Below are 21,180 nucleotides of genomic sequence, written 5' to 3'. Positions count from 1 at the left end.
GCAAGTTGCAATTTAGCTAATAGAGCCTACCTGCTTGCTCAAGGGATGACCATCAGGTCAAAATTTGTGTCAGATCCTGTGTCTAGGAGAGACATGACCTTTGAGATGATCTAAAAAATGCCTCAATAGAAGAGCAGGGAGACTAAATACAACCAAACCAATTGTATAAGTTATGTTGTATTAACATACTCTACCATACAGATGGAACAAAATTACATTTTATTCATAAAAAAAGCTATAGTACCGCTTTAAAGTTTAGAATAAAAATGTATCTTCAGATTGATGAGGTCGGTTGTAATGAAAACTGGGAAAATAATATATGTGCAGTGCATAGTATACACATATGCATGTGTATGCACTGCACTGCACTGTATGTTTGTGTAAAACTATATTATTTTGTCTTCTAATGTCTGTTAATAAAATATAAAAAAAATAACCACAAATAATGTTTTTCAAAATAAAATACACTGATAAATTCATGTGAGTAGCATTAGTTTCTAGTCTAGAGAATATATATCATGTAATATTCTTCTCTGCCAAATGATCACAGTAAAAAAAAAGCTACAACAATGGTCCATGAAAATGACTTTTAATACTCATTTTAATTTGCACAGATTCTTGGGATTCAATTTTGTACTGTGACTTACATCCAGCATCAAGTCAATGTACCACGAAAACTGACATTTTATGATCCTTCAAACACCCTCCTGCGTAACTAACCCTAGAGTTTTAATTTCATGTACCGGTGGTTCTTACAATAGACTGACCTGTTGGTGATTTTGCATGACAGCTGTCTGACATGGCATCAGACCTGCGACACCAAGACAAAGGTGAGAAAGATAATGAACTCTAGACTGGAATCCTTGCATAACACAATGTACAAAAGAATGTGCCTTTTAGATACAGTATATATTTCCACTTAACAGGAACATAAGTACATACAACGTGAATGCATGGATGAAAAACATAGGCATAGGCTGAGCTGTCATAAGGTCACTTGTCAAATCTGGGCTGGGTCTGTCAGAAACAACATGGCACCAAAAACATTTAACCAATTAAACCCTATTATACTTTGCATGACGAATAGCAGTCGATTTACTTGCACCAGAACAAGAGTTTGTGAGAAACCCAACCCCATTTGATGTAGCCTAACACACAAACAGGCACACTTTTGTTCTTGAGTAAATTTTTACTTATAAAAAAACACATTGCATTCATGATTGGGATTACCATATTCAAGGGCAACTGATACAATACAAAATGGTTAATTCCAATTCTGCTTTAATAATTCATCTGAGAACATACTTTGAGTTTGTTATCCTTCAGTGTACTGACTAATTAATTTGGCTCTTCTATGTGTACAATAAGTATACTGTAATCAAGAGAAATCTTCCAACTTCATGCAACAATAACACTTGTATCCAACAATTTAAAAAGTCATTATTTAGTCCAGCATAACCAGCTTAAATAAAATAAAATAAAAATCCTTTTTTTTTCTCCTGCTCACATTCATACATTACAGACCAGACATGCATGCAGACTTGGCCATAACTGAACACGGCGCAAAAGGGACGACTCACTTCGTATCCATTTTCCTTTGCATTCTTAGAGAGTGGTCACGCATCAATGAGATCTTTGTGCCATTATAACAATGTTAAGAAAAGATTGATTTGGGGGGCAGTTGTGAAAGAAAAAACAGGAACCTCGCAGCCTCCCCAGCAGATCTGATGCACTGCAGACGCGGTGGGACAGGCAGAGGCTCTGAATCAAATACATAAAGTGCTTCGGTCAAAAAGCTTAGAAAACATTAAAAAAAGAAGGTATCAAAGCAATGCAATCCGGCACAGGGTGGAGAGATGGGTGTAGGTCGGGTTCAAGATAGGATTCCAGGGCGACGTACAGAATGACGGGTCCTTCTTATCAAAAAAAGTGGAAAGAAATTGATGAGTTCAGAGAAGTACTGTTAGGTAGGCATGGTTAGCCAGCATTCAGCCCAGAATGAGACTGGACTTGCCACCGGGTGGGTTCCTACGGCCTGAGGGAAGGAGACCTGTGGCAGGTTGCTCAGCAGGGGTGCCCTGACTGACCTCCTCCTTTTGTTCTGGAACGGGAACGTTCTCAGGCTCGGCGCTGTTGTCTGAACACCATGTAGGAGGAGAAACACACGTTAAACCAGTGCCACACGCTAAAACCTGATTTATACCTGGTTGTGTCTCACATTGAAAATAGCCGATCTATAATTTACAACGCAGTGTCGCAGTGTGACGCGTTGCAAGCTTGTAGATCGGTTATTTTCAGCTAACCAAGTATGAATTAGGCGTTAAGTATAAAAGCAGAGGGCAAAACTTTGATATTGTACTGTGATCTTGACCTTTGACTGATACAAATACAATTTAATAGGAAGTGCTGTTCCTGACCCCTAAAGGCAACTTATCTGTCAAGTTCTCGGCCCGGATCGCTGGCGTAGCGGTCCAGGCACCTAGGCTACACTGTAGCCTGACAGCGAGTCGCGGGTTCGACTCCCGATCCCGACGGCCTTTTCTGCATGTCACTCCCCATCTCTCTCTCCCCATTTCCTGTCAGCCTATTGTCCTATCCATAATAAAGGCATAAAAAGCCCAAAAATACATCTTTAAAAAAAAGAAAAAGTCTAATCACTTTGACAGACAAACAGACAGACGCCAGCAATTAGAATACACCCACTCCACTGGGTGTGGTGGTTGTAAAAAAAAAAGAAAAAGAATTAGGCAAGGCAAGTCTATATGCGTACCATATTACAACAACAAGGCAATAAGATCCTGAGAGAGGAGATACTTCCCCCGGGGATGTTTGAGGCATGTCCAAACTGCATCTACTAAGGTGCTTGCTTTCACAGAGCATGTTGTTGTGAATCCTATATGATCATTACATGTCACACAACCTGAAAAAGGTAAAATCGTGAATACCCACCCTATCAGACTGTGCAAATTGAATTGATTGTACTGAATAGTCATAGCACCAGACACAAGTATGATTCGAGCCTCATTTATTTAGTGATAAAATAATTCAAGTTAAATATCACGTTTTGCAAGATAAGCTCCGGAGAACCCCCCCGTCTCAATAGATAGCTACTAGCCTCCTACAGATTCATGCCATAAAAATACTTACCAATACCAACATCAGCGGCATCACCGTTTGCATCCTAAAGGAATGTAAAAAAAGAGATGACAATCAGAATATTGTGAGAGGAAAGCAAAGTGAAATATTAGTAGAATAGTGTGTGTATATATATATATATATATATATATATATATATATATATATAGTTAAAGCTCTATATTCCGATTTGTTTCATTCATTTCATTGCTTTATATTTGTTACGTTTTTTGATTGATTGATTGATTGATGGATTTAATATTTTATTGTCAATTTAAAAATACAGCAGTACGATACAAAAGCCAAATGGATTCATCACAAAAAAGGTTTCCATTGTGGTCCATGTAAAAATTCAACATCTATACAGGCAACAATACAACATATGAATGGTACAAAAAATATAGTAACAGGGGTCTCCCCATCTTTCCAGCTCTTCTTTGAAAAGATAATACATTTTCAGGTCATGATACAAAATTTTATCCAAATAGGAGAGAGAACTCCACAAAGTAAATAAAATAAAATAAATGTTATAGTGTTTCAGTTTGAGATTTGTCCTGTATGAGTTATCTCTCCTGATTGGATAAAAAAAACTCTAAAACACCTTTAGATAGCTGGAACTTGATTCTGTCGACATAACATAACATCACTATCCTATCCCTTTTTTTTAAGACATGAAGGCAATTTAAGGGAAGGTTAACAGCAACAACAAAATAAGTCACACGTGTCCCTAGTGTTTAGTTATTTATTACTTTGAATACATTCGTATAGCATTTGTTTCATTGTGATAGGAAAATGTAAAAACATTAAGTGATGGCAGAGGAGAGGGATGACATGCAACACAGCAGGTGCTGAGCTAAGAAAGGGACATAGCATGTATGGTTGACACGACGATGGGTTGAGCCAATGTGGCACCCCTCTGTTTGCCGGTCCTTTGCTTTCAATTGGTGTCATAGCTACCAGTGGTGTAAAGTAGGTTTTGAGGTACTTTTACTGTACTGGAGTATTTCCAATTGTCTATACTTTTACTTCTACTCCACTACATCTAAGAGGCAAATATTGCACTTTTACTCCACTACAATTATTTGAAAACTTTAGTTATTAGTTACTTTGCAGATACATTATTACATTATAAAACATACATTGAAAGCGAAGGCTTTCCCCACAATAACAGAAAAGACACTAGTATAGAGCCCTGAGGGACACAGGTCAACCATATGGGGTTTAAGAGGTTACACTGATTCAAGTAAAAATGAAACCAACTGAGCCATTTATCTCACCATCACATGGTCCTCTGCTGGGTGGTTGGAGGACTGGTTTCCTCTCCTCGGAGGAGCAGATGACTCACCAACCAGGACGCCCACAGCCTTGCCACCTGGAAGAATGAGGAAACATGTATACTAAGGGACGGTTTGACGCCATTTAACCCAATAAGACCGGGAACTAGTGATGCGCGGGTCGGGTTTTTTCATGACCCGCCCCGCCCCGCCCCGCCACGGAACCCAACCCGCCTCAACCCGCCCCGCGAACCCATATATAAATCTATGGCTCAACCCGCCCCGCGACCCGCAATTTTACCTATAATTCTGTAAAATCATGGTTAGAAAATAATCCCCAAGTGTATTCAAACTGTTTTATTGTTATTATTCTTATTCTTATTAGGAATAAAGACAAAACAAGAGCATGTGATTTATTTATTTTTTTTGCGTGTGAGAACGGCTGACCCGCTCACCCGCAGCCCGCATAATTGCCTCTGAAATTCTGACTCGACCCACCCGCGTCGCGGGTTGACCCGCGGGTCCTGCGGGTTACGGGTCAACCCGCGCATCACTACCGGGAACGCATCTGTGTAACCACTTAAACCATTATTTTATACGTTGGCTATTCAAAAATAGCAGACCTACAAGCTCATAGCGAGTGCCGCGCTACAAGCTTGTAGATCTGCTTTATTTTTATTTTTATCGTGAACATTTGGTGCAAATCTTTGAATATATATATTCTTTAACTCAAATCTTTGCTTCTGGGGATTTTACAAATGTCTTCTAACATAAAAATTAAAAAAAGCCAAAATGATATGTATTTGTCCGAGGACTCCCCCATCTCAAAAAAAATTGTTCCAGGGACCCTCAGAAGCAAATGTTTGAGTACAAAATGTATACCGGTATATATATTCAAAGATTTGCACATATTTTCACGATTTTCTAAAAAAAATAGCAGATCTACAAGCTCGTAGCGCGGCACTCAGATGCGTTCCCGGTCTTAATGGGTTAAAGTTATAAGGTTTATTATGCCTATGTTCAGGTTGTTGGCCCGTCCGTATCTATAAGTCCATCCATCCCAACTTTGTGAACGGGATGTCTCAGGAACACCTTGAGGGAATAGTTTTTCATGGTTTACATAATTGATTAGAATGTTCTTTTTTAAATTGTATTTATGGCGTGGCTCCTCAGAGGCAAGGTGTCTAGAAGAGGGTCTGTATGTCTGTCTGTCTGGCTGTGTGTCTGTGGCTAATCTCGCAAACTGCTGGACCGGTCGAGGCTAAATTACTTGTGCATACTGCCAGTAGGCCACTGTAGTATATACCTTTACAAAAAATGTTGAATATGTCTGTTCTTTGTTTAGATGAGGTCTTTTACATTTCAGATTTCTTTCCACACTCTTCTGTTTATTGTATTTTCTGCAAGCTTTTTTTTATTATGACTGTAAAGTGACTGTAAAGTGACTTACAATGACTGTAAAGTGCCCTCAGGTGACCTGAAAGTTGCTGTGCTCCTTCTCTAAATGTGTTTTTGATTACAGCTTGACAGTTTCTCTTTGAGGTTCAATGTGGTTTCTTCTTGGCCAGGTGTCAAGAATCTCAGTGGGAGGAGCGCCCTGAGAGTCCAGTGATTAGCGAGCGTGTCATGGAAAGTTTTGTTTAGTTCATGTGCACAATCCCCCCCCCCCCCACACACACACACACACACACACACAAATACAGCCCCACACAAAAGAATCTCAGTGGGAGTCAAACTGAGGTTGCGAACTCTCACTCAAAGTTGTCAATCAGGTCTGATGAACAATTCTAGTTTTATGGATCAACAGTTTACAAGAATAAAAATCTGCACACCAGTATTGCTGCTCGCATATGCAATTTTACTTGGCATTTACCCAGTGTTTATACAATACTAGTTTTTATCAACGATGGATATCTATGTATGTAGTCCGTTTACATACAATGCAACAACATGGAAACTGTATAAGAACAGTTCGTAATGTAAAGTTTATAATTAAATCCAGAGTCAGAACAACCATGTCACTACACCCTGTGGAGTATTGCCAACAGGATCAGGAAAGGCCATGATCGTCATTTAGCCCATAAAATTTTCAGATGTCTTTAGATGGACTTTCATTAATCCCGTGGGGGTAATTCAGTTTCAGTACATATCCCGCCAGTTTAGTCACAAAGGTCAAAAGGAAGACATTTCTTTGGCACTGTACTCTGGGAAATTCACATGACGATGTTGGAATTCAAGTTTCAAATCACATGCTCATGCTCATATATGGAGATCCCCGACGTCACAAAGTAATTACAGACATAGCGAGGGGGGAGCTTGATCAGCGCAAAAGAGAGAGAGAGGGAGTGCCTATTTCATTCATGCAATAACCTGGCCGAGAGAGAGAGAGAGAGAGAGAGAGAGAGAGAGAGAGAGAGAGAGGGGGGGGTCTGTTAATATTTCCAATGTTGTGTCAAAATCACATGGGTATAACTTTGTGATAGACATTGGCAAGGAAAAAGTTGTTAAAAAACAAATGGACGGGGGCTTCAACAACAACAGTGGGTCAACAACCTGTTCTAGAGAAGGAGTGGGCAATCACGTTATTAAGATCGACTGGCTGATGCAGAGGGTCTTTTTGGTTGATCATGGAGTAATTTGAAAACCCAGACAAAAGCATCCATTCGTGTCATGAACGGATTGGATGTCCAATCATGCTCAGGTTGGTTTGAATGTGGACCCCAGCGAATCATATCAGGGAGAGGTGCAGCATGAATTGACACAGGAATGACCCTGGCAGCATATGGAGCTTTTCTCACGGAAAGCTCCTACGCACCTAGTATCTCATTTTCAATGAGAGGCAAGTGGTTAGGTAGGGAATCTGACAGGTGGAGTGACAAGTGGGCACACTGCCGTGAAACTGTCGCCCGCCCACAATAAGAGCTGTAGTGTGGTCAGCTTCTATGCTACGTGCGTGCAGGACAATGTTTTGACACAGCTGAAGCAGGCATAGATCGCCTGCCTGGCATTTACTCGTGGAGTGATTGTCTGTCTGTAAGATCACATGAGAGGCGCAGTGCGACCCCGCTGATCCAAGCGAGAACCCGCCTGAAAAGCCCTTATCAGTGGTTCAGGTGTGTCACCTGTTTAGTACAAGGTAATCTCTCAAGAACAGATTCAGCACTTCATGACAAACCACAAATAATTTGTGACTTCTCCAGCTGAGAAAAACAAAGAAGGAACTGAAATATCAGTCGTATAAGTAAATGTGTACCGAACATGAAACTTGATAAAGTGCTGTCATCGGTATTTTGAGTATGTATTTGACTCATCAGTAACAGGGATGGTGAAGAAATGGAACTTGGAAAGGCACTTTCGAACAAACCTCAAATTATTTGACTACTGTAGATTTTTTTCCAGCTGACAGTGAACTGAGAATTAGAAAGAAGGAATTGAAATGTGTACATACATGAAACTGGATCAAGTGCTATCATCAGTATTTTAAATATATTTAAATATATATTTTCCATTATAGTTTGATGTGCATAACTCTTTTTTCATCATTTATTTTGCCTTTTTATTTATATAAAATGATTGACTTCTGTGTTTGCATTGTTTGAATTAGAAGCCTATAATAAAATGTAAAGGAATGGTAATTTTCATTGTCTGGTGATCTCACCAGACTTGAAAAAAGACTCCCAAAAAGGTTGCACACTCCTGTTCTAGAGTATACACTACAGAAGGTCCAGGGGCTGTGGGCAACCAGAAAGGACAGCAAAACTAAATATTTAGCCTTTCATTAGCGGTGGTGATTCTTGAGACTTTTTCTAGTAACACGTGCTCCAGGGAAGATGTGGATGCAACGGTAACGGCACTTCTGCAAAAGATGGACGCCACCAGTAAGGCCAGATGGACAGAGGTCGTCGAGTCAGTTAATTTCACCCACTCCAGCCGTAAGGCATGGCAGACCATCAACCAGCTGACTGGCAGAAAAAAACGTTTGAGCATGGCATTTCTGTGGGCCAGGGGCAGTTTTGTATGACAGTCACAATGCCAAAGCAGTGAACGATGGTCTTTTGACGTGTGACCTACTGTACGTTCAGTGCGTGTGTGGACGCACGTCAGCCTCTCCTCCATCTAAACAAGCAAGTTAACACAACCCACATTCATGCTCCTGCTTCTAATTGCCTCTGGTTGTTTACTCTGTCTTCTATAATCCATCCTGTGAATCATATTATGACTGTAATTACATTTCAAAGGTGCATGTGCATTGTATTCTGTGTATTCGAATGGGCATGTTAATGCTTGTTACTGCATGTGCATGTATATAATGGTCTGTAGTTTTCGTTCATTTAGCTTTTCATGGGTATATTAAAGCATGAAGTCTGTTATTTTGTGCGGGATCAGGCAGGGTGGGAGCGGCCAGTTACAGGAGAGCCTTTGTTTTTGTTAAGTTGTCCGTGTTTATGTAAGCATGGATGTATTTGTTGCAATGTTCTGTCTACTCTTTGTATATTTGTGATGAGGACCCCCTCGAAAACGAGATGATACATCTCAAGGGGTTATCCTTTCAATGAAAAGGTACTATATATAACATTACAGAAAAACAGTGACAAAAACAGCGGCGTTTGATCTCGTGCTATAACTCGCTAACACTCTGGACCAGAGCTAATCTCGTGCACCAAATATTTTCTTGGTTACAAGGTGTAGACTTCTGGCATTTACTCGCAGAGTGATTGTCTGTCTATCCACATGAGAAGCGCAGTGCGATCTCGCTGATCCAAGCGAGAACGCAGGCGTGTTACGGCCTCTCCCGGGCTCCGTAGAAAAGCCCTTCAGACTAAAGCCAGCTCTCCACCGCACCGATTTTGGGCCGACTTGGCGTCGGGAAGCGTTCGATATCGTCGTCCAGTCGGTTAGGGGTCCGTCGGGTGGTCCGTCGGGACCTTTTCGGCCGACCCAGAGCCGACCGGACATGTTCAGTTCTTTGACCGACTGGGAGTAGCCAGTAGCCTAAGAAACAAATTCTCATTGGATCTGCACGATTCACGTAGGTATCTATTTCTGATTAAAAACTGAGAACTTCCGAAAGGTCACAAGTTTGCATGCCTAACAAATAGAGACAACTCATACCCTCAAAACCTTTTGGAATCAGCAGGTAAACTACAGATAACATTTTGTCAATTTTGTCAAGTAAGTACAGCCTACACATACCTTAAAGCAGTGGTTTTCAAACTTTTTGTGCCCAAGGCACACCTATGGACGAGCCAAATATCAAGGCACGTGTGTACTGTATTCATAAACATGCAAAATATCCTTTATAACACGCTATGACAGTCTGTAAATGTTTATTTTGATTAAAATAACAAACATTTTAACCACTTAAGCCCTATTTTATACTTTCACAATTGTTTTTACAAGCTCACAACACATAGTGAGATCTTCTATTTTCACAATTTTTTTGTGTAAATATATAATGTAAATAATATGATTAATTAAACATTCTCACCTATAGTTATATGTGGTGTAAAGTGGTTAAAATATTTTTTTTAGGGTACAAAACGTATAGAATGAGTGACCAGTGCCCACAAAGTACTGATACAGTAAATAGAAAAACTATTCATAACTTTTTGTATAGTTGTATATATTATAGTATACAATAGTGGGCACATCATTTGACAACCACTGCCTTAAAGGACAATGTTAAATTGTAATTCACATAAATATGTGAAGGTCTAGGTCATGCTGTCTGGGATGAAGCAGGCTGTACCAGGTGGGTTGTTCCTTCGATGAGCGTAAAGGTCTTCATCCTCAGCAAAGACACTGGATGCCATCTTGTCTTTTCGGACGGGGGGCTTCTCCTCGTCTGTGCCAAAAGAGATGTTAGAGGCACCTCCCGGAGGGCGCAGAATCCTGAGAGAACAAAGTGAAATATGTATTGATTAAAAATGTAGTTTATCATTATCATTTCAGAAGTGTATGTACTTTGGTGTTAGGACAGATGAATTCTTCTGTAGCCTATGTTCATTGGGGGGGAAATATTTTTCACACCCTTTTGTACTTGCTTATCAAGTTAGTTGCTACCAGTTCTCTTTCTGTTCAGAAACATTAACTGTCTCAACTCCTGGATGACTGAGAGGACTCAATGATGTTGTACAGGAATATGCATTTATACTGTGTATACCTGGGGGTAGAGTTGCACCAGATGTTCTTAAGGTAAGTTCACACTAGGGGGCAGCAGCAGCTTATTAACTAACCAGTTGGTATATAGGCTATACCATTGGTTCTCAAAGTGGGGTCCGGGGACCACCAGGGGTCCTTGAGGGAGTTCCAGGGGGTCCCCAGCTAAATGATAGATAGTTCGGAACCAAATGGACCCTTATGGGTCTGTAACTTTGAGATTGTACACATGGAACCAAATGGACCCGTTAGGGTCCATTTGGTCCCATTTGTACACTCTCAGAGTTAAATTAACATTGATTTTACAATATAAATTGGATTGAATGGGGGTCCGTAGCCCTAATGCGTGTCAAACCGTGGGTCCTTGAAATTAAAATGGTTGAAAATCACTGCTCGAGCCGTAAAAATCTTCTCTTATGGGGGTCCCTGGCATATCTTTTAAAATGGGGGTCCGCGGGCTAATTAGTGTCAATTTGGGCGTCCTTGACATGAAAAAGTTTGAGAACCACTGGGCTATACCTAGTGTGGCTGTACTATTATGTTCTAATATAACACTTAGTAAGAAGTAAACTCTCCATCAAGTAATGTGAAGGCTAGACACATTACATCTACCTCGGCCCTCGATTGATGACATATTTGAACAGTTGTGCATTTAAATTTTCCAGACAGCTGTTATTGTTTTGCCTCATGCATCAGACATTCTAATATGAGCAGCATAAGTTTGTCTCCTATGTAGGCTACACTAGCTTGGAGTGAACACACATTTGACCATTCTTCATTTAAGTTAGCATATCAATTATTCTCATTATACCCTCTCTTAATATGATGATGTTTAAATGTCAACAGAAAATGAGTCGCACAGAACATGTGATTCATCATTATTAACATTAGATGTAATTAAATCTGGCTATCGTTCTATTTCAACTGATTTTCTGAGTCCTGTACAGTATCAGTATTTATTCCATAATTGGGGTAACATTTTACCTATATTTTATATTGCAACATAGCAATATTAATTACTGTAGTGCATTAAGTTGTAGAGTAACTTTAGAGGCCACTTTATGCTAGAACTAGTCTAGATTATATCAAGTTTGAGTTCTATACTATATTGTATACTATACTGCATCTTCTCTGGACATTTTTAAATCCAGACTAAAGACACTCATGTTCTCCCCGGCCTTTTACATAATGTCCCACTGCCTCCATGGAGTAAATGCTCTTATCTTGTGCTTTTTTAAACCTCCATGCTCTCCCTCATTGTTCTCCGCCTATAATGTGATTATTTTTATTATGTGTTGCTGTATAGCCTACATTTTGTGTAACAGTGTTGTTTTCTCCTGTATATTTTTTTGTTGCTATATGCTGTGCAACACTTTGGTCAACCCTGGTTGTTTTTACATGTAAATCAAATTGACTTAACTTATTCAAATATTCTGAAGAATACTGTCATTGTATCCTAGGTAGGCTATAGGCATTGGTTCTCAAAGTAGGGTCCGGGGACCCCCAGGGGTACCAGGGGGTCCCCAGCAAAATGTGTTAATAAAGAGTCACAATCATTTCAACCCCTTTATCCATATTTTATACATTGGCTATTCAAAAATAGCACATCTAGAAGCTCATAACGCAGCACTCTATGAGCTTGTAGATCTGCTATTTTTTTTAAATCATGAACATTTGTGCAAATCTTTGAATATAAATATTTTTAACGCAAACATTTGTAACTCAAATCTTTGCTTCTGGGGGTCCCTGCAACAAAAATATTTTGAGATGGGGGTCCACGGCCAAATACATATCATTTTGGGGGGTCCTTGACATGAAAAAGTTAAAGAATCACTGTGCTATTAGGCCTACGTGACTCTCCCATAGCTCTCCTCCTGGCATGGATATCCCTCCCTATACCGTAGTCAGGTGTGGCCACACCACGCCAACGGTTAAGAAGAGGCCCAGACAGTTCAAGCGGATACACCATCACCAAAAAGCCAGATCCGGAGCAGGTGGATCTGGACCATACGTTATCAAAAAAAGGCTGTCCAGTAAACGCGACTGTTTATTTCGACCACTGTTTGAAAACGTGGGGGACCCCCACCATGCATGGACCCCACCCAGCCATAAACCCAGCTCATGCTGCCTGGCTGGCAGCAGAAAAAGCCCAACCTCAAGTGTCTCATCATCATCATCATGCTTTCTAGATCAGCGGATCATGAGATATAGTGGACATCTAATTCCCCCAACGATAAAAGGAAAGAATAACAATAGTTTGGACACAAGTCTATGTAAGATCACACATTCTCTGGCCATATCATGATTATTGTTTAAACTGGGTACCAATGGAGTTCGAGTTAGCAGCTACATACACACGTCTTATCCCTCCACAAAGGAAGGCAAGACACTGCTGCTGATGCTAGCTAGCAGTGTTGCCAGATTTTGCGAGAGAAATAAGCAACCACGTCTATGAAAACAAGCCCAAAAGAAGCGACTATAGGCCACATGAGCACTTTAAACATATTTAAACCATAGCATCGGCTATTTGAAAATAGCAGATCTACAAGCTCTGAGCTTGTAGATCGGCTATTTTCAAATACAATTGTGAATAAAGTGACACATTTTGGATATTTGTTGGAAACATTTCAACAACACAAATCTGGAAGGGGGTCCCTGCTGGCACACTTTTCTTTTCAGATGGGGGTCCGTGGACAAATACATTCATTTGGGGGGGATCCTTCACATGATTTTTTGAGAACCACTGAATTAAACATTTAGGAAACAAGCCCAAAATAAGCACCTACACTTTAGAAAAAGCCCACATCAGCAACTGCACAAGCCCCCCCCCAAAAAACGCAACCACCGATATTTTCAAGCGACTTTACAGAAAAACAAGCCCAAAGTCGCTTATAAATAAGCGAACCTGGCAACCCTGCTAGCTAGCGTTAGAATAAGCATCCATCCACTCCATTCTAAGGTGTGGTTAATAGTGGGCTTTCTTTGACCACGTTATAACGTTAGATCATAATGTCCTCGAAACGCCGATCAGATGATCTAGGTTTAACAACGAATGTGTCATTTTAATATCAAGTTAAACTATCTATACCGATGATGATGAGGATTATAATAGCTTCAAGGCTCACCGTTACTTTGTCGCAAGATCGTGCATATAGCAACACAAAAAAATACATGTTTTCAAAAAAAAAAAGTGTCGACGCTTTTTGTAACTGAAAATGTGTTCTTTTTTTGTCCATAATATATAACAGGGTGGCGAACTAAACCCGTTATTGACGTGATTTACCTGCTACTGTTTTTGGCACCGGGCTCCATCCCTTGATAGATCGTTGTCGTGGTCATTTTTTTTTTTGCACAGAGGGCTTGTAAAACGATTTAGAAAATCTGATATTAAAGTTAGAATAATTGCCACTGGTTAGTAATTTTAAGCAGTATATTTCACCGCCTCATCGCTGTCTGCTGTAGCCAGTGGCGCCCGAAAATTCATCAACCTGCTCTGCCGTCTGGTGAATGGTTGGTGAAAACTAACTTGAAGGCGTCTTTTTTCTCTCCAGCCAATGTCCCGCCTACAAGTCGGCGTTTCGTCCATCCCATTGGACCCTTTGAGATCGATCACATATTATGATTGGAGAATCATTGGGTCTCCTGCAATCATGCTCAGAAAAAGGGGGGACTTTCTTGGTACCACAGCATCCAGAAGGAAGCATTTGGTACCACAGCATCCAGAAGGAAGACTTGGTACCACAGCATCCAGAAGGAAGACTTGGTACCACAACACATTTAGAGGGGAGACTTGGTGCCACAGCATCCAGAAGGAAGCATTTGGTACCACAGCATCCAGAAGAGAGCATTGTTACCACAGCATCCAGAAGCGGGACTTCTTGGTACCACAAAGCATCCAGGATGGAGATGGTTATGGTGACTAGTCTAGAGACATCCTGGGTTTCAAGCTGGGTTATAGGGTTAGTCCCGACACATACAGTACAACATTCACTATCTAATAGTCCCAGTTTTCATTACAGTTAAACAAATACTTGTTTTGAGTGCTTCCATAATGTTTATCATTTTCTGTTAGTTTAAAGGTGGTCACTGGTGTGCTAAGTGGCACTTTGTAAGTGCTAAACAAATTCTGAGTGCTTCCATAGATGTTTATCATTTTCGGTTCTGTTTAAAGGTGGTCACTGGTGTGCTAAGTGGCACTTTGTAAGTGCTAAACAAATTCTACCCCTGACATGATGAAAACACCAGGTGGAGGAAAAAAAAGGTCAAAGAAATTGTAAGTAGCAGAAATAAATATACAAGCCACAATGTGTTGTGAGCTTGTAGGTCAGCTATTTTCAATATTTTTTTTAATGTGATTTTAGTGATTAACAGTCCTGGTTTGGGTTTTTGGAAATAATAGTCACCCTAATAGTGGGTGAATAGAGCAGTGAGAGGGGTCTCTTCCTCCTGCATATATGACGATCAGCAGAACAAGGCATGTCTCATCTCACACATGACTTCTGCTACTTTTATAGGATTTCTAAGCACTTTTGTCCCTATTTTGGGCATTTCAATAGGCAAAAACTAATTTAGGTGAAAATAGCAGATCTACCGGCTCATTTATAATGATGTGAGCTTGTAGATCCGCTATTTGTGCTATTCATTTTACAACAATGTATATAATATGGCTTAATCGTTTATATTTTCCATGTTCTGACATTTTACTTAAATTAAAACACGGACAGATATTAATATAAAAGATTCAATTTATTCCAATAATACATTATCCATAATAACAGATGCCAGTGAATTAAAACTCAGGCAGGCTTACTTGACACAAAAAAGGAAGAAATAAAAACCTCAATGACTGAAGTATAAAAAGATAACTAAAGACAATACGGATCTGGGAAATTTTCCACACCTTACAAAATTTGCAGCTCACAAGTTGTGCACGCTTCTCAGTTCTAATAACAAAAGTTTACGTACAAATGCCGGGGTGATAAATGTATCTACAACAACCGTGCAGCTGAGCATTTGAACAATTCCACTGGATGGTATCAACACTGGTCATGATGACAGTTTAAAAGATGGAGAATAACTGAAAGGTTCAAGGGTGAGAAGGGAGGTAGGGGTGTTGGTCTGGAAAATAGTCTTTAAATAAAAAACCCTCCCGTTTGTTGTTGGAACACATCGATTGTATCTTCATCCTCCATTTCAAGCTGTCAAAAGAAAAGGTAAAAAGAAAGTCACTTTAGAATCTAATGTGTGTGTATTGTGTTTAATTGACAGTGAGACAGTATGATGTACATTTGGGACAGACTAAGAATTCTTAACCATCTCTCTTTCAACAGATCTTCCTGCTTATAAGTTAGATGCTGTACAGTGCCAAAAGACAGGTACTGTATGTTACAATGAGCAAAGGAATGGTATGAGAATTCCCTCTTAACGGTCCGATTCCGTAACGGTTCGGTTTGACGATTCCTATAGGGGGGTTCCAAATGGACCCTAACAGGTCTGTAACTCTGAGAGTGCACAAATGGAACCAAATGGCCCGTAAGTCCATTTGGTTCCATTTGTACACTCTCAGAGTTGTGGTGGTGGTCCTTGAAATGTAAAAGTTTGAGACCACATGCCAGCTCTGACAGTGTGATAAAAAACGGTTCCAGAAACGGTTCCAAATGTGATGGAACCGATTCCCGTTCCTCAATACTGGATCCAGTTCCGGATCCCAACCCTTATGAGAATGAGCTGGACTGAAACACACAGCATTGAATGAACATGGGATTAATCTCATCCATTTAGTCAGTCACTTGGACTTACTGTAAGTACCGAAAGACCCCTACACACTGTACGATATTTGACCCGATTTCACTGTCGGGGATATTTTTTGGTGATCGCCGACAAAACCACCGATCTCAAACAAGATCGGGCACTCCTCGGCGAGGTGTTGATCGCGCAGTGTTTAAGGTACTCCAAGAAGATCCACCCCGATAAAGTGCGGTCGGCGAGGGGTTCCCGACAAGTTTTAAAGTTCTAGCATGTTGGATATTTGGGGCTGTCGGACCCGATCTAGAGCCACGCTACAGCCAGCACCGTGGCTAGTCCTCTCGCATAGAACCGCAATATTACCGTCCATCAGTCCTGTATTAAGTTAAATATTATAAAACAGATTGAGAGTGAGCAAGCCTGCTCGACGATGGGGCTGTTTATTATTTGAGAGGAATAGGGCTTGCAGACAGAGAGAGAGAGAGCTGTGTGTGTGTGTGTGTGTCGCACGTATGTATCTCTGAAGAGTATTGCCAGATTTTGCGAGAGAAATAAGCAACCAGGTCTATGAAAACAAGCCCAACGGAAGCGACTAGGCCGCATGAGCACTTTAAACCTATATACAAATAGAATAGCCGATCGACAAGCTCACAACGCGTCGCAGCTATTTTCAAAGAAAAACAACAACATTAAGAAACAAGGCCAAATAAGCAACTACACTTTGGAAATAAGCTAAACAAACGCAACCACCAATATTTTTTACAAGCAACTCGCTTATAATAAGCGGACACGGCAACACTTCTTCTGATCTGAATTGCACCGTGGTTGACTTTTAGAAACGTTTGTTTCAGAGAGAGACATACAGAGACAGAGAATTATTTAATGTCAATCATTAGCGTCCTGTCTCGCGCATATATCACGGGAGCCTTTCACGTTTTCGTGAGACGTTTGGAATAAAAACAAATGTATGTATTGGGTCGGGATCACATCGTGGTGAAATACCTTGTAATGACTGAACCCCTGTCACCGACCAATCAATCGTGCGAGAACCACAACGATATATATATAGCCCGATTTCAAGAGAGAAACTTGTGCGATGTGAAATGCTTAACGATCTATTTACTCGCCGACCATTTCAAATGTCGGGCAGTGTGTAGGGGCCCTAACTCCCACCAAGACTATGGTGAAGCACCACAGGGAAGGAGGCACGGAAAAATCATAAACTGACGCAATGATGAAATGAGAGCCAAGTGCAGCAGGTTGTTGGAAATGTATCTCAGTGTTTGGATCTTTTATCATTAAGCCAACCTTTGCTTACTACTAAACTCTTAAACAAAAGGGATCATCTGAGGACTATCAGCTCTATTTATTGCACAAATCTATGTATGACGTATAACATCAGCTACTGAAACAAGAAGACAAAATTAAAGGGTTTGGCAGTAGTGTTAAAATAAGATATCATGAACAGATTCAAAAGAATATGAGCTCGGCACAGAGTCAGACATAACCTTTTTAAATAAGCAGTAGCACAAATGAAGCGATTTACTATAATGGCTCATTGTACAGTCTGTTAATATGTCAGGGCTTACACAAAAGTGGCATACTGTAACACGGCACGTTAGCTATATAATCCAGGTTTGCATTTAAAGACTGTACAAATTGCTGCATCATATGTACAAGTATTCATTTCACATTTTCTACAGCAGTGGTAGTAATCAACTTACTGTGGCAGAGGACTACTGCTGAATGAATACCAAGTTGATCAACTGAAGTTACTTTATGCATGCCATTTCTGCCACTACAACAAACACAACCCATTAAGCCTAAATAGTAAAGCTTGGGTTTTCTCTGCTGCGTTGTTTGTATAACCGCTTAATCAACAGCAGATGTTCGCCAACAGACGCTTTCCAACACTTACCGACGTCAGGTTGGTGACGTGTGTTCGGGCCTTTAAGGCCAGACCAATGCAATGCAACGCGCCAAAACCATTGCAGAGCACAGTTGCGACGGTCTGAATTACCCCGTTGCAGGTCGCAAGTGATTCTACTTGTTCAATCGCAAAATGCAAAATGTTTCAGAAGCCATCAAATGTTTTAGCAATCCGAACGATTTTTGTGAGACAACAGAGTAGATGCTCTTTGTCTGGTATCTCTCCAGGTGAAGAAACGAGTCATTTGTGCACTATCGCCACGCCTGTGCTAAACAAACAGATTGCAAGACAACGGGGTGGTGTAATGTGAGCGGTAATACTATTGGGATTTTGCAATCTTACCTGTGAGGGGGTGTCCGTCTCGTTAATAGGCTGTCCGTCAAACCGAAAACGTATTTGCCTCATTGACAGCCCCTAGGCACACAGAACAATCATGTCAAAGTTAGAATTCAGAACATGACCGAGTCCTCTTTGCATGGAAAGTTTTTGAGGAAATGCATTAATGCGTAAAAGCTAAGAATCCCTGAGGAAACATATTGTTAACCATTGCCAATACAGCTGGAAGGGACTACTGTTATTACACTGGCAGTATATCCCAGCTGTGAATGCACGTGAGCAGTGCACAGTCAATCTGTCACAGCCGCAATAAAAGCAAACAAGGATAGCACCATGCGTTTGTTATTGTGTACAATTTCAACTTGGATAAGTTAACCCTTTAAGACTTGGAAAGCATCATTTGTGTCATTTTAAGATTTCTTTGGCAATTCAAAAATAGCAGACCTCATAGCGGAATAGCAGAGCTCATAGCCGCGCTATGAGCTTGTAGATCTGCTATTTTTGAAAGATTGCGTAATTTGTGCAAATCTTGGAATATATATATATATATTTTTAAAGCGAACATTTGTAAAATATTTAGTTGCAGGGGCCCCCAGAAGCAAAGATTTGAGTTACAAAAGTCTGCTTTAAAAAACAAAATCCAATATTTGCAAAACATGTTCGTGATTTTTCAAAAATAGCAGATCTACAAGCTTGTATATCTGCTATTTTTGAATAGCCAAAGACATCTAAAATGACAGAGATGCGTTCCCGGATTGAATGGGTTAATACAATAAACACAAGCTTAGAAGAAGAAATGCAGGGTTGTTATTACCTGTCGTTCACAATACGCCTTCATCAGCTTGCTAAGAGGCGTGTGCCTTTTGATCTTGAACTGCACCACAGAACCATCCTGACCAGCCACCTTCAGGTTGATGTGCTCGTTGTTCTCTGTCTTCACGCCCTCCTAAATAAAGAATAAAGATACAAAGCAAAAACGCCATTTATATAGGATGCTATATAGTCCAGTGGTTTTCCACACTTTTGATGGATTAACTGAATACTTTTATTAACACTTTGCCAAAAAAAGCACAGAGGTACAGAATTATACAAAAGGATGCTAAAAGTACAGTATAACCCCAAAAAATCCTATGGCTTATTTCCATTGAGGTCCTGTGTATTGTACTAGTATGGTCTACTCTAGGGACCATCTGGGTTCCAAATGGACCCTTTACAGGTCTGTGACTCTGGCAGTGTTCAAAATGTATTGTAATTAATGGATACAAATGGACCTGGGCCATAGGGTTCCATCTGTACACTATCAGAGTTATTGGGGTCCTTGAGAACCACTACGCTAGATGTATTGTCAGAAACACCAAAAGCCTGGATAGGAGGACGATTGAAGTTAGGATGAGCCAATGATTCTAATAACGCTAATAAGAAAAAGCCAATAATAGCAGATCTACAAGCTCACAAAGAGTGGCATTGCGAGATTGTAGATCTGCTATTTTAAAAAGGCCGAAATGTATATAGGGCTGCAGTGGTTAATGTATTTTTTTAAAATAATAATACAAATCTACAAAGTAACTAGTAAATAAAGTTGTCAAATAATTGTAGTGTAGTGAAAGTACAATAATTGAGATGTAGTAGTGGAGTAGAAGTAAAAGTACTGAAAACTGGAAATACTTCAGTCAAGTAAAAAAAAAACTCTAAATCTTATTTAAGTACAGTACTTGAGTAAATGTGCTTAGTTACTTTACACCACTGGTTACAGACAAGACACTGTATGTGGCTCCATTCTAATGGAATGCCATTGTGGCCTGTCAACGTTACATACCGGTGTATAATCCTATCATTGGCGACTTGAATGCCCATCATCGGACTATAGCTGAAACTAAACATGTTGATGATGATGCTGTGGCTGAATCAAACATGGAATACATCATAATAAAGAGTGGCCGTTGTTTTAGTTTCCACTGTTGCCCTGCTAAGCTAGGTTAGCTTAGCAAGCTAACTTGACTTAGCTAGCTAATGTTATTTGTGTGGGTGGCTGTAAAAGTGCTTTGTAAGCAAGCAAATGGTTCATCATATATATACTCAGAAGAGACACGTTAACAATCTTTCTCCGCGTGATTTGAGGCTTTTCGTTTCTTTGCTAAAGGATGGATGTAGAGCTCCTCACCTTGGGTTTTTCGTCTGCCATGACTGACTGTCTGTGTCTCTTGTCTACCGCTGTGTGTCGTGATGGGACAACAACTGCGCTCGCGCTCTGGTGGTGCGCTTGACGCGCATGCGCAGTGTCCTGTGTTGCCAGATCTTGCGAGAGAAATAAGCAACGAGGTATATCCGCAGGCATGCAAACAGCCCCAAGGTGAAAAAGGTGACATGTTGTTTTATTTCGGGTCAGGTGTCACACAATTGTCCTATTTGGATTAAAAACGGCTATTGTAGCTGAAAAGCTACATGTTTGCATGTCTGTATATGAAAACAAGCCCAGAAAAAGTGACTAGGCAGGCCAGTGGTTCTCAAAGTGGGGTCCCCAGGGGTCCTTGGGGGAGGTACCAGGGGGTCCCCAGCAAAACTAGTTAATATAGCGTCACACTAGTTTTAACCACTTTAACC

At 40.4% G+C, this 21,180-nt stretch overlaps 2 protein-coding genes across 2 annotated transcripts; both read right to left on the bottom strand.

Annotated features, from left to right (window-relative positions):
* Positions 1–573: 573 nt before the first annotated feature.
* Positions 574–14,064, bottom strand: jpt1a (Jupiter microtubule associated homolog 1a). Its single transcript, XM_080452164.1, has 5 exons — positions 13,852–14,064; positions 10,159–10,301; positions 4,413–4,507; positions 3,148–3,181; positions 574–2,137 (listed from the first exon to the last, which is right to left on the bottom strand). Exons 1-5 carry the CDS (start codon positions 13,905–13,907, stop codon positions 1,989–1,991), a joined length of 477 nt encoding a protein of 158 aa, XP_080308290.1. The 5' UTR covers positions 13,908–14,064; the 3' UTR covers positions 574–1,988.
* Positions 14,065–15,295: 1,231 nt separating this feature from the next.
* LOC308101234 (small ubiquitin-related modifier 2-like) lies at positions 15,296–20,850 on the bottom strand. Its single transcript, XM_080450629.1, has 4 exons — positions 20,741–20,850; positions 19,394–19,525; positions 18,586–18,657; positions 15,296–15,766 (listed from the first exon to the last, which is right to left on the bottom strand). Exons 1-4 carry the CDS (start codon positions 20,759–20,761, stop codon positions 15,701–15,703), a joined length of 291 nt encoding a protein of 96 aa, XP_080306755.1. The 5' UTR covers positions 20,762–20,850; the 3' UTR covers positions 15,296–15,700.
* Between the last annotated feature and the right edge of the window lie 330 nt (positions 20,851–21,180).

The sequence above is a fragment of the Gymnoscopelus braueri genome (genome assembly GCF_963280865.1).
Source record: "Gymnoscopelus braueri genome assembly, chromosome: 2".
Classification (NCBI taxonomy): domain Eukaryota; kingdom Metazoa; phylum Chordata; class Actinopteri; order Myctophiformes; family Myctophidae; genus Gymnoscopelus; species Gymnoscopelus braueri.
Note: the sequence above shows the minus strand (reverse complement) of the source record. Positions and strands in the feature narration are given on the sequence as shown.

Coding starts and splice junctions, on each gene's coding strand:
- jpt1a (XM_080452164.1), bottom strand. CDS start 13,907: ATGACCACGACAACGATCTATCAAGGGATGGAGCCCGGTGCCAAAAAC. Junction 10,302..13,851: donor GGTGCCAAAAACAGTAGCAG/GTAAATCACGTC, acceptor TTGTTCTCTCAG/GATTCTGCGCCCTCCGGGAG. Junction 4,508..10,158: donor TCGAAGGAACAACCCACCTG/GTACAGCCTGCT, acceptor TCATTCTTCCAG/GTGGCAAGGCTGTGGGCGTC.
- LOC308101234 (XM_080450629.1), bottom strand. CDS start 20,761: ATGGCAGACGAAAAACCCAAG. Junction 18,658..19,393: donor AGGCGTATTGTGAACGACAG/GTAATAACAACC, acceptor CTGTGTGCCTAG/GGGCTGTCAATGAGGCAAAT. Junction 15,767..18,585: donor AGACGGACACCCCCTCACAG/GTAAGATTGCAA, acceptor TTCTTTTGACAG/CTTGAAATGGAGGATGAAGA.